The sequence below is a fragment of the Coenobita brevimanus genome, chromosome 91 (genome assembly GCF_032717465.1).
Source record: "Coenobita brevimanus isolate Jiangsu-jjx chromosome 91, ASM3271746v2, whole genome shotgun sequence".
NCBI lineage: Eukaryota > Metazoa > Arthropoda > Malacostraca > Decapoda > Coenobitidae > Coenobita > Coenobita brevimanus.
In genome coordinates, this window is record NC_137044.1 from 3,858,404 (window position 1) to 3,870,176 (window position 11,773).

Below are 11,773 nucleotides of genomic sequence, written 5' to 3' on the forward strand. Positions count from 1 at the left end.
TGAACTTTGACTTCAGTTGACCTCGTCGTGAGCTTGACCTTTGACGTACTCTTCTCAAAAGCAAGTCAACCCCTTGGCCCATCCTCAGCCCTTATATCAAGTATGATCCATAGCCGATCTACACTATTGCAGTTCTTGTTCACACACGGGCCGAACTTTGATGATGTCTTGTAACCCTGACTGGTTGTTTTCCAGAGCGAATCCCATTGATTCTCGCATTACCGCAACCTTTACACAAAGTTTAACCTAAATTGGATAGAAACTTTAGATTGATCTTTCTAGATCTTCTTTAACCTTGACCTTTAACCTATTATTCTAAAAAAAAATGAACAGTAGGTCAGCCTTTGGCTGCTCCTTTAGCCCTCAACCAAATTTGGTTAAAATAGGGCAGCAACTGTTTGAGCTCTTGTGTTCACACACACACACACACACACACACACACACACACACACACACACACACACACACACACACACACACACACACACACACACACACACACACACACACACACACACACACACACACACACACACACTCACACACACACACACACACACACACACACACACACACACACACACACACACACACACACACACACACACACACACACACACACACACACACACACACACACACACACACACACACACACACACACACACACACACACACACACACACACACACACACACACACACACACACACACACACACACACACACACACACACACACACACACACACACACACACACACACACAAACAAATACCTGCTGCCGTTTCGCGAGCGCGGGGGTAACAATCTAAGCTGACTACACAGTGCTGATTCTTTGAGGTCTGAATAATCCTTCCCCGTTCATTAACGTACCATCGATAAAAAAAAAAGTATCGCCATCCTTTCAGTGTGAGACATAATGATACACGAACTACGATTTAAGGGAAATGGCACGTTTATGTCGCTTTGTATCCCTCATCTGTGCTGTTATCATATATTTTACAGATACATATAGCTGGATTAGTCAGAGTAACATTGTACTACATGGTAAATCAACCATTTTTGTGAATTAAACAGGCATGCCAACACTTCCGATTGAACCAAAGACGAAGTATTTCACATCTTATGCGACCCCAGGGTGACGATACATTTTCTTTTTATCGATGGTACAGTACAAGGCCGGGAATAGTTACTCTGTTCTGCACATTAACACCTGCGTCTGAATTGGACTGGGAAAACGTAGACAATTTTTATGTTGTTTGGGGTCAGTTCCTTGTTGTCTAACAGTACCTGGAAATCTTTATACTTCGGGAAGAACACCACTACCGAGTACCGCTCTAGAGCGTTCTGCTGGACTTTTTCTTACAGGATGTTCGTAATAGGAGAATTAATAATAATAATAATTAAATAATAATAATGATAATAATAATAATAATAATAATAATAATAATAGTAATAATAATAATAAAATGAGAATATTGTGCCTGACTGGAAGCATCGTAATAAATAATAATAGTCAAGTTACCAGGGATATTCATACTGCAAACGCAGGTTCTTAAAGCCATAGTGCTGCTCAAGATTTGTTACCCCTTTTTAGAAGATGTTTACAGGTTCACTTTGTGGTGGTTTGATTGGTTTAACTGTTCGAGGGAGGGAGCGAAGCGAGCGAGGAAGAACACGTACAGTAAACCTTCTCCCCAGGTCAAAAGATGAGGGTTGTAAATTGGGGGCTACTGGTGATCGTGCACTTTTGTGGAAATATTGAACTTACAGATACGAATTATAATGTTTTGAAATCCTAATGGAAAAATAACGTGACCATGAATGACTTTCTCAAAACTCACCAAAGTTCTCAATTCTGTATTGCCATAAGACTGAACCTACTTTTTTTTGTAGTTCATTTGACTGACTGAGCTTCCTTTAAAAGCATGGGGTTTTTTACTTTGATTTAAAAAACTGGTTCAGTTCTAATGATTTCATGAGAGATTATGCTTCAACGTTTGTTTGATACCCAATGCCACTCTGACTATAAGCAAAGTGCGCGAATTAGAGCTTTGGTACTTGTCACTAGTCACGACGTGCTTATTAAATTATTTTGAGGAAAACTTACTACTCGGAAATCACGTCAGGCAAAGCAAAAATTTTTTATTTTTTTGGATATTGGTGGATATGAAGAACATGTGTCCTTAATATTTTCATCAGATTTAAGCACGTTACTCTCGCGCGAACACGTTCCACACGTTACCGTGAACACCTGTTACAGAGTTTAATTAAAAAAAAAAAAAAAACTGTCGAAATACGTTTTACAAGTTTAGTAACGGTATATGTTAATGAATGTCAGTGAAATAACAAATACATTAGTTACATATTTTGTAAGAAAAAGAGCAGATTCTTTTTATGTTATCTTTATTCATAAAGTAAAAAACATATCAGACAACAGCTTTGGTGAACATGATGTGTGAATAATGGATGATCTATGCCCATTTATGAAAAATGTGAAATTACCCACCACTTAAACTAAGTGCAGTATATGACGCACACAGCACACTCATTACTGAAACAGTAAAAATGCGTGCGTGTAATTTAGTACATCAGTACCAAGTAAGGTGCATGTACCAGAGCATATGTAAGAATGCAACACGAAGAAGGATCTCTGATCAGTAACAAATAATCGGTATTTTGTACTTTCTGCAGAAATTCTAGAAATGAGTAATATACTACATAAATTAACAGTTCCAGTCTGTGAAATGCTGCCCTTACCTAACTACCTAAGTACATAAATATATACATACAATAATATATGCATAAATAAATATTCCAGTACTGTGACTCATTTAGCCTAGATGCTGTGCGATGATGTTTCGAGGTTTGAGAATAAGTTAACGAGTTTGGCCACGTAAGAGCTCTTCGAGTTGATGATGTCGACGATGTCAGGCTTGAGTGCTGCGCTGCCCACCAGGAAGCCGTCCAGGTCGGGCAGCCTGGCCAGGTCCTGACAGTTTTTGGAGGAGACAGAGCCGGCGTAAATGATGCGGGTAGTGTTAGCGACCTTTCGGCTGACATTGTCGTGCAGCCACTGTCGCAGCTGCTGCAGCGCCTCCTGTACCTGGTCGGGGGTGGCCAGGACGCCCGTATTGCTGGCCCACAGCGCCTCGAAGGCCACCACCACACGCGACCAGTCGCTTATGCTCTCTGCCAGTGACGCCATCTGGGCCGCCAGCACCTCCTGTGTGCGCCCCGCCTCTCTGTCCTCCTTGGTCTCACACACGCACGCCACTATCTTCATTCCCGCCTGCTGTGCGTGCGCCACCTTCTCCCTGATGAGCTCATCGGGCTCATGGAACACCGTGCGTCGCTCAGGGTGGCCCAGGATCACCCACTCACACCCGCAATCCTGGATCATGGCCGGAGAGATCTCGCCACTGAAGTTACCCCGCGCCACCTGTAACAGAGAAAGCATCTCTTACTTCACTATTACCTCTCAGTTAACACTATGTATGCTTCGTCGGGTCCCCACTCCTAGATTTTTTTTTTTTTCACCCATCGCGTCCTGACAACTTTTGTTTACTGTTTAATCGATATAGCATCAGGAGTGCATGACAGTCATCATGTACTGAAATACAATACTGTACATGAGTCCTACCTTGTAGCAGTTCTGAGCCGCCACTCCGATGTTGCTGGGCAGCTGCTGTCGGGCGTAGGACAGGTAGCAGGACGGACAACCCACCACTGCCTCTGTAAGATGGACAGTAACTTTAATTATATTACTGAAGACTGTGATTCGTGCATTGTTGTGTGTTGGAATGTATGAAAAGGTGATATTCTTTTATAATCAGTGACCATTCTGACCATGACCTTACCTGTATTTGAGTCGAGGGATGCAGCCGACATGAGCTTGACAATGTTGTCAATGCGACTTTTGTCCACGTTCATTTTCCAATTTCCAATCACGAAGAACTTCCTCTGGGCAACCATCCTGAATGATCTTGGTGTGTAGAGGCACTGGTTATGGTCTGCGCTTGGGCTGCTGTCAGAGGTGACTGTGGCCGACGACAGGATCTTCGGCATTATATACGGAGCAACGGAAGCGGGCTCTTGGAATTTCACCGCCACACGTCATATCCTGCACGTGTATTAAAACTAGGAAAAACGTTTTCCCCGTTCCTTCTTTCGTCACAGGCAGAAGACGTTCCCTTCACCTGACTCCACGCAAGAACTTCCTTTCTCTCAGGGAAGATACCGGTGTGGTGACGTAAGAGTGGTCCGTACTTCTGTCGCACCTGACCCATGTTGTTGACCGATGACAGTAATGGTAAGCTGTCAGATTTTAGCTGCATTAAGAAAACTACCTAATTTTTTCTGGTTATTTCTGGAGGTAATACAGTTCATAGAACCAAGTAATGTGTGTGCATCTTAACATGGAGCAGAGTTAGTAGGTTTCTTATACTGGTTCATACTTCTATCTATCTATCTATTGCCAGACCCCTCAATCCCGTGCAGGGTGGCCACAAACAAATCGCCTCCACGTCGCCCTGTCCCCCGCCATTTCACTGCCCTGCTCCCAACTCACACCCCCCTCTCTCATATACCTCTCCAATCCATCCCTCCATCTCATCCTCAGCCTCCCCCTGGGGGTAGGGTGGTTTTCAAGAATACTCCCCCAGTATCCCTGCTTCTCGTACGAGGCGACTAAAAGGGTTGGCGGAGGGTTAGTGCCCCTTCCCGGAAGACAGCTAACTAAAAAGACGAACACTCGGACAAGGACTTCATACTTAATGCTTAATAAAATACTTGTGTTCTATCATCAGTAGCTTGTATGAAGTATGTAATAGGGAATTAGTTACGTCGTGCTCATATTTACTGCTTTGAATATTATATCGTTCTTTGCAACATTTTAGGTAATACTCTGTGCTCGTAATAATTTCTTTGAATATTATATCATTCTTTGCGACATTTTATGTAATACGTCGTGCTTTTATTTATTACTTTGATACAATATCGTTGCTTCCGACACTAGGTAATACGCCGTGCTCTTATTTTGCGCTGAATATTATATCGTTCTTTGAGACATTTTAGTTACTACGTCGTGCTTTTATTTGTTGATTTGAATATTATATCATTCTTTGCGACATTTTAGTTAATACGGCGTGCTCATATTTATTGATTTGAACATTGTATTCTCTTGAGTGTAGGATTGAAGGATAGGAAAGAGAAGGAAGGGCATACTAGTCCATAGGTTTCATAGGAGGCTTTCTAATCTTTCTTCCGTAGCATGTTTATCACGCTTTAGTCTCTCTCTCTCTCTCTCTCTCTCTCTCTCTCTCTGTCAGATAAGTTACAGGAGAATATTATCATGCCGTGAGGAGAAATAAACTGGTAAGGAAGAGATGTTATACTCTTTCCACATTAACTTGGCCTGATATTGCCATCTCTCCATCTTGAATTTGAACTGTAGCAGGAGATTAACACTAGAAAATGGTGCTAGTCACGAAAAAGTGCAAGGGAAAGGATATAGAGCCGTAGGATTATCTTTGTCAATGAGCTACGTGAAATAAGCAACAAAGAGACGAAAATCTGAGCCATGTTAAGGTGAAATGAGTATAGTAAGCCACTTAAATCCTTGAGTTCCCTGACGTCATTTTTAGTTAATTCTTGTTACCACCAGACGATTTTCTTGAACCTAGAGGAGACCCTTCTAACCTAGGGATTAGATCTAGCCGCCATCATTAAGCCCTTCAATAAAGCTCATTGCAAGACTGTATGACGGTAGAGGTGTTGAGAATAATAAATCCTGTCATCGTAGTGAAGAGGTTAACAAGAATACAGCAATAGGTACTGTTTAGCGTACCTGTAAGTCTCCGTAACTCAGTATAGTAAGAACGACTGGGGAAACTTACTCCTGGTGGAAAAACGGTGAATGATCTTAGTTAATTTCCACGCTAAACAGTTCTACGTACCAAATAACTCTTTAAAAATCGTATTATTTTTATTTTTATTTTTATTTGGTACTATACTGTAGTTTGGTTATGAATTGTTTCGTAGCTGTATGAGTGGAGGTGAAACTATAAGCAGGACATTTTATAAACTGTGTAGGGTCAAGATTATTTATGAATACACCTGGTTTCATAACAGCTAAAGTCATTGGCTTATCTCTTACTGGTGTGCTTATATTCGCTTCAGGAATTCCCCCCCCCCTCTCTCTCTCTCTCTCACACACACACACACACACACACACACACACACACACACACACACACACACACTCTCTCTCTCTCTCTCTCTCTCTCTCTCTCTCTCTCTCTCTCTCTCTCACACACACACACACACACACACACACACACACACACACACACACACACACACACACACACACACACACACACACACACACACAGCTGTCTGTCATTGTAAAGATTGCTGCGGCTCAGTCATATTCTTGAGCTGACCAAACTTCAACCAGCATACTAGCACAGTAATTGTTGTAGTGGACGGTGCACGCCTGCTTTGCGTCATGGTCTTATAACGTGGACAGTTTGCCATTTTTTCATGCCATTAGAGTTGTTATTTAGATTGGATCTCATAAATACTCATAAATATTCGGTCTCCGATTTCACAGACAATTCAGGAAGCCCTAATTAGTCCGTGATGAAGAATGTATGTAAATTTACTGCAAATTGTACAGTGTATAGAACAAGCATTGTTTCTTCAGAAAAAAAAAATACTTTGCGTGTGTTATTGCTAATTTTATATCATAAATGTTAATCAGATGCACGTATTTTATCGATTTATATATGTTTTATTTATATCGTAATAATTATATATTACATTCTGCTGCAATTCCTAATTTAGCTTTAAACTTGGATACTGCAGACAGAGTGTATTCGGAATAGTATCCATTTCCTGAGGTAAACTGGTACCATAACTCCATATTTAGGTTAGCAACAGTAGCCTATGCTTCACTCTACTGATAAAGCACCTATCTATGCATGAACCAGCTTGACATTACATAAGTTATGTATATGAAAATATTTTGCTGAAACATTCATTACATGTAAATACAGAAACTCTTACTTACTGATCTACAATAAATAAACCCTATAAAGACAAAGGTTATGAATTGCCAAATACTGTAATTAAATAATAGGCAATACCGACTAGCTTACAAGATGCTGCCATAAAAAGCAGTGATGGGTGTTTCCACCCTTGCATTGAAACGACTCCTTCAGATTCCCAGAGGTGATGTTTCGAGGTTTGAGAATAAGTTAACGAGTTTGGCCACGTAAGAGCTCCTCGAGTTGATAATATCGACAATGTCAGGTTTGAGTGCGGCGCTGCCCACCAGGAAGCCGTCCAGGTCAGGCAGCCTGGCCAGCTCCTGACAGTTGGTGGAGGACACGGAACCGGCGTAGATGATGCGGGTGGTGTCGGCGGCCTGGCGACTAACGTTGTGGTGCAGCCACTGTCGCAGCTGCTGCAGCGCCTCTTGCACTTGGTCGGGGGTGGCCAGGACGCCCGTGTTGCTGGCCCACAGCGCCTCGAAAGCCACCACCACACGCGACCAATCACTTATGCCCTCTGCCAATGAAGCCATCTGGGCCGCCAGCACCTCCTGTGTGCGCCCCGCCTCTCTGTCCTCCTTGGTCTCACACACGCACGCCACTATCTTCATTCCCGCCTGCTGTGCGTGCGCCACCTTCTCGCTGATGAGCTCATCGGGCTCACTGAACACCGTGCGTCGCTCGGGGTGGCCCAGGATCACCCACTCACACCCGCAGTCCTGGATCATGGCCGGAGAGATCTCGCCGCTGAAGTTACCCCGCGCCACCTGTAATGCACAAGCCATCTCTTACTTCACACTTCCCCAGAAGTTCACCCTGTTTCCTCTCAGGTTATATTATTCTTTCATAGTGTTAATTATTCTACTGGCATGTTAAAGCCCAGTCGTGGTTGTGCCATCAGTCATAATTTGTAGTGCCTTAGGGCTTAGGGGACAATATATAATGGAATATTAATACAATACAGTGAAGGAGTCCTACCTTGTAGCAGTTCTGAGCCGCCACTCCGATGTTGCTGGGCAGCTGCTGTCGGGCGTAGGACAGGTAGCAGGACGGACAACCCACCACTGCCTCTGTAAGATGGACAGTAACTTTTAGCTGTGATATTGAACACTATGGATCGTGCTTCGTTGTTTGTTAGAATATTTTGAAAGATGATATTCTTTTATAATCAGTGACCATTCTGACCATGATCTCACCTGTGTCTGAGTCAAGGGATGCAGCCGACATGAACTTGACAATGCTGTCAATGCGACTTTTGTCCACGTTCATTTTCCAATTTCCAATCACGAAGAACTTTCTCTGGGCAACCATCCTGAATGATCTTGGTGTGTAAAGGCTCTGGTTATGGTCTGCTCTCGGCCTGCTGTCAGATATGACTGGCTTGAGACAAGCCAGTCGAGGGTTATATACACGCACTGAACGGATGTGTGGGCCTCCTCCAGTTTCTATCGCCACTGTGTTACATCCGGTTGTTCGTTTGACGTAGGTCGTAATATTCCTTAAAAGTGGGAAGAAATGAATTCTTTTCACTAAATACCTAAGATTTTCAAAATAATATCGTAATATTGATACTAAAAATACTTAGGTTTCGTATCAGTCTGGTAACGCGCCACAACGATTTTTATGAGCTTGAGGAATGAGTGAAGAGTGTTATCTTTTACAGATTAGATGAATTGGGATCTGCAACTTTTAGGATGTATGTTGTCCTGTCTTTGTAGAATCAAGTACATAAACCAAGAAGCTTAATTTAAATGCCCATTTCATCAACTTGGTCGTGTTACAGTGTCATTCATGAACCAGGTAAAGTAATGTGTTGCCGTGTACAGTCTCGGTCAGTATTCCTTTACACTTCTGAAATTTTGAACTGCTGAAGCGAGATACCAATCCATCTGATTATTTTTCGTAAATATAACAGTGTCAGTAATTTTTAACACTATTTTGTAATGCTGCAATGGAACTGTTACATCCTTTTAACTCTTTTTGGTTTCTATAGCCATTTAGCAGGGAATGGGAGTCACATTCTGTGTGGCTTCAGTTCGTAACACTTCCTCCTTACTAGTGTAATTTCCATATTTCTTTAACATTCTCTGATACGGTGTCTACAGTATATCGTTTGAATACCGACGTAGAGGTATGTCGCCAAGTGCCGTCTTATTACCTGTAGTTGTCCCGCCAGATTGTAGTTAATCCGACGACTTGTTGCAGCTCTCGGAATTCAAGTAGTTAGGCTTCCACGATATCATATAAACACTTTGTGAATGGTATTTTTATTTAATAAGCGCCAGTGTTATCACTACTGTTCACAGATCATGTCCACAAACAGACTGTACACTGGAAATTGAAAATCTGCTAATCTGCATTTTAGGAAAGGTCACAATATTAGTTCTGAATTCATTAGACTTTTCACTGCAGGACAAATTGCGTTCATTAGTTCCATAAATCCTAATCACTAGCTGGATAATTTCATATTATCCCAGATAATACCTATACTGCTACAGTAATCCCTGGCAAGCCACATGTAATGATTTATCCGGCCTGGATTGGAGTACACTCGCCATATTATCCTTGGTGGCATTATAGCGATCCTAACTTTTATTTTTCTTCCACCCAAGGATGGGGTGAGGTAGGATCCAGCAAAGAAAGAAAGCACGAAAGCGGGAGAACTATCAACAGCATTCCCTGTGAAATGTCATGACATATTTACCAGCCTAAGTGCCCGAAATCCTGGCTCTGTCTCTCATGATAACCCTCTGCATATAGTTTGGAAAGTGTATATCTTTACAAATGTGCTTCAGTGACGGCTGCCTGATATAGTCCGTCCGTCGACTGTCATGCAAAAACAAGTGCAAAATGGGACACAGACTAGGCTGGATGAATATTTTGACGATTAACCATTCTTTGAGCTGAACAATATCGTTTGGCATTAGTGAGAATAAAATGTCTATTTTCAACAGTGACGGTGAAAGGGTTAATTAATGCAAGATTATGGGTAGCTTTATCCCGTTATCTTATTTTGTTTTTGTTATTCCCAAACTTAATTAGAGAGAAGTAGGAATGGCGACAGGACTTTTGCACGCACGCAATAGTAGGCTACAGTCGGGGTAATAACTTATTATCCAAAAGTCTGGTGACTGCAGAGCGGAAAGGCTGAGTCCAGGTAAGACTTAAATTATGTTTCTCTTCTTAATTATCTTCATACAAAACTAGGAAGATAATTGATCTGATGATTGTATGTTGTCCCTGTCCACCATCCCTACACAGGTCATCACGAAGGCATGTATGTATATTTGTCACTAATATTCTTTTTTCAGTATTTGCTGACTGTCGATACTGCATCAGTATTAAGTAACAGTCAGTAGAATTTGAAGGTGTACGAGTAATATACAAATTATATCGCTAAGGAGCGCCGTAATCGTAAACCCACGAGCACACTTTCAATGGAGGTTAATTTAAACCCCTTGTTTTGCTGTTCTTAGAGTCATTCCCCAACAGATATAAAAATACACAGTTTAATGGACCTTAATTCAGACTTTTTCACTGTGGAGAGACCTTTCCTGAACCTAATAAAATCTTCTGCCAACAGGAAGAGTAAACTGTACGAGAAATAGAGAAGTTGTGAGATTAGAGGGAAGAGCGAAGAAGTGGACCCTGTTTAAATAATAATCAAAGACTAGAGGTTAGGAGATTAAACGAAGAATGGAGACGTGGTCCTCGTTTAGAAGTAATCAAAGAGAAGAGGTTGAGAGACGAGGGGAAGAACTAAGACGTAGATCATGTTTCCTGTCAAACGTTCAGGCATTGTCAGGTTGGTGTTTAGTCAGAGGCAGTGATTACATGGATTACCGTATAAGGTGAATATGAAATGTATGATTTTGTATGGCTGTTATAGCTTCATTTTTGTCCTGTACACAAATAGCATTCTGCGCGCTCCCGTGTGCATACACAGTCAGACAAATAAGCATACCCACCTAATTAAAATACACACACACACACACTCTCTCTCTCTCTCTCTCTCTCTCATATATATATATATATATATATATATATATATATATATATATATATATATATATATGCAGAGGTAGATAGATAGATGTGTGTATATAATATATATATTTAATTACAATATATATATATATATATATATATATATATATATATATATATATATATATATATATATTGTCAAGAAACCATTTACAACACTGGGTGGTAACCATAAAACCAAACCACTCGTGCTCCCTACGTGTCAACAAGTGGGTTGGTGGAGGGTTAGTGCCCCTCCCCGTAAAACAACTAACTCAAAGTCAAGTGGCCACCCCTTACGGGATTATGGCATCTGGCAATAAATAGATAGATAGTGTGTGTGTGTGTGTGTGTGTGTGTGTGTGTGTGTGTGTGTGTGTGTGTGTGTGTGTGATGGTAAGTTGCGACGTGCCACGTGCATGGGACAGTGGGACGGTCAGGTTGGTGGTGGAGTGTGGCCAGTTGAAGATAGTAAAGTTGTGTGTATGTATGTGTGGGTGGGTGGATGTCTGAGAGAGAGAGGGAGGGATGTATTCAGAAATGCTGTGTTCCCATTTAGCTGAAGATTTAAAGCGGCCTCTATGCCCTTAACACGTTTACACTACTTTGGCTTACGACATCGGGGATTCCCTATCTGCCAGCCCTCTTGAATTTGTATGCCCTGGGAAGGTAAGAATATGTATGATTA

At 41.7% G+C, this 11,773-nt stretch overlaps 2 protein-coding genes across 2 annotated transcripts; both read right to left on the bottom strand.

Annotated features, from left to right (window-relative positions):
- Positions 1-2,443: 2,443 nt before the first annotated feature.
- On the bottom strand, positions 2,444-4,025 carry LOC145411892 (triosephosphate isomerase-like). Its single transcript, XM_080281859.1, has 3 exons — positions 3,862-4,025; positions 3,645-3,736; positions 2,444-3,443 (listed from the first exon to the last, which is right to left on the bottom strand). The coding sequence occupies exons 1-3, from the start codon at positions 3,974-3,976 to the stop codon at positions 2,841-2,843; spliced, it is 810 nt and encodes a 269-aa protein (XP_080137985.1). The 5' UTR covers positions 3,977-4,025; the 3' UTR covers positions 2,444-2,840.
- A 2,753-nt stretch (positions 4,026-6,778) lies between these two features.
- Positions 6,779-8,424, bottom strand: LOC145411889 (triosephosphate isomerase-like). The gene is made up of 3 exons (XM_080281855.1): positions 8,256-8,424; positions 8,038-8,129; positions 6,779-7,826 (listed from the first exon to the last, which is right to left on the bottom strand). Exons 1-3 carry the CDS (start codon positions 8,368-8,370, stop codon positions 7,224-7,226), a joined length of 810 nt encoding a protein of 269 aa, XP_080137981.1. The 5' UTR covers positions 8,371-8,424; the 3' UTR covers positions 6,779-7,223.
- Between the last annotated feature and the right edge of the window lie 3,349 nt (positions 8,425-11,773).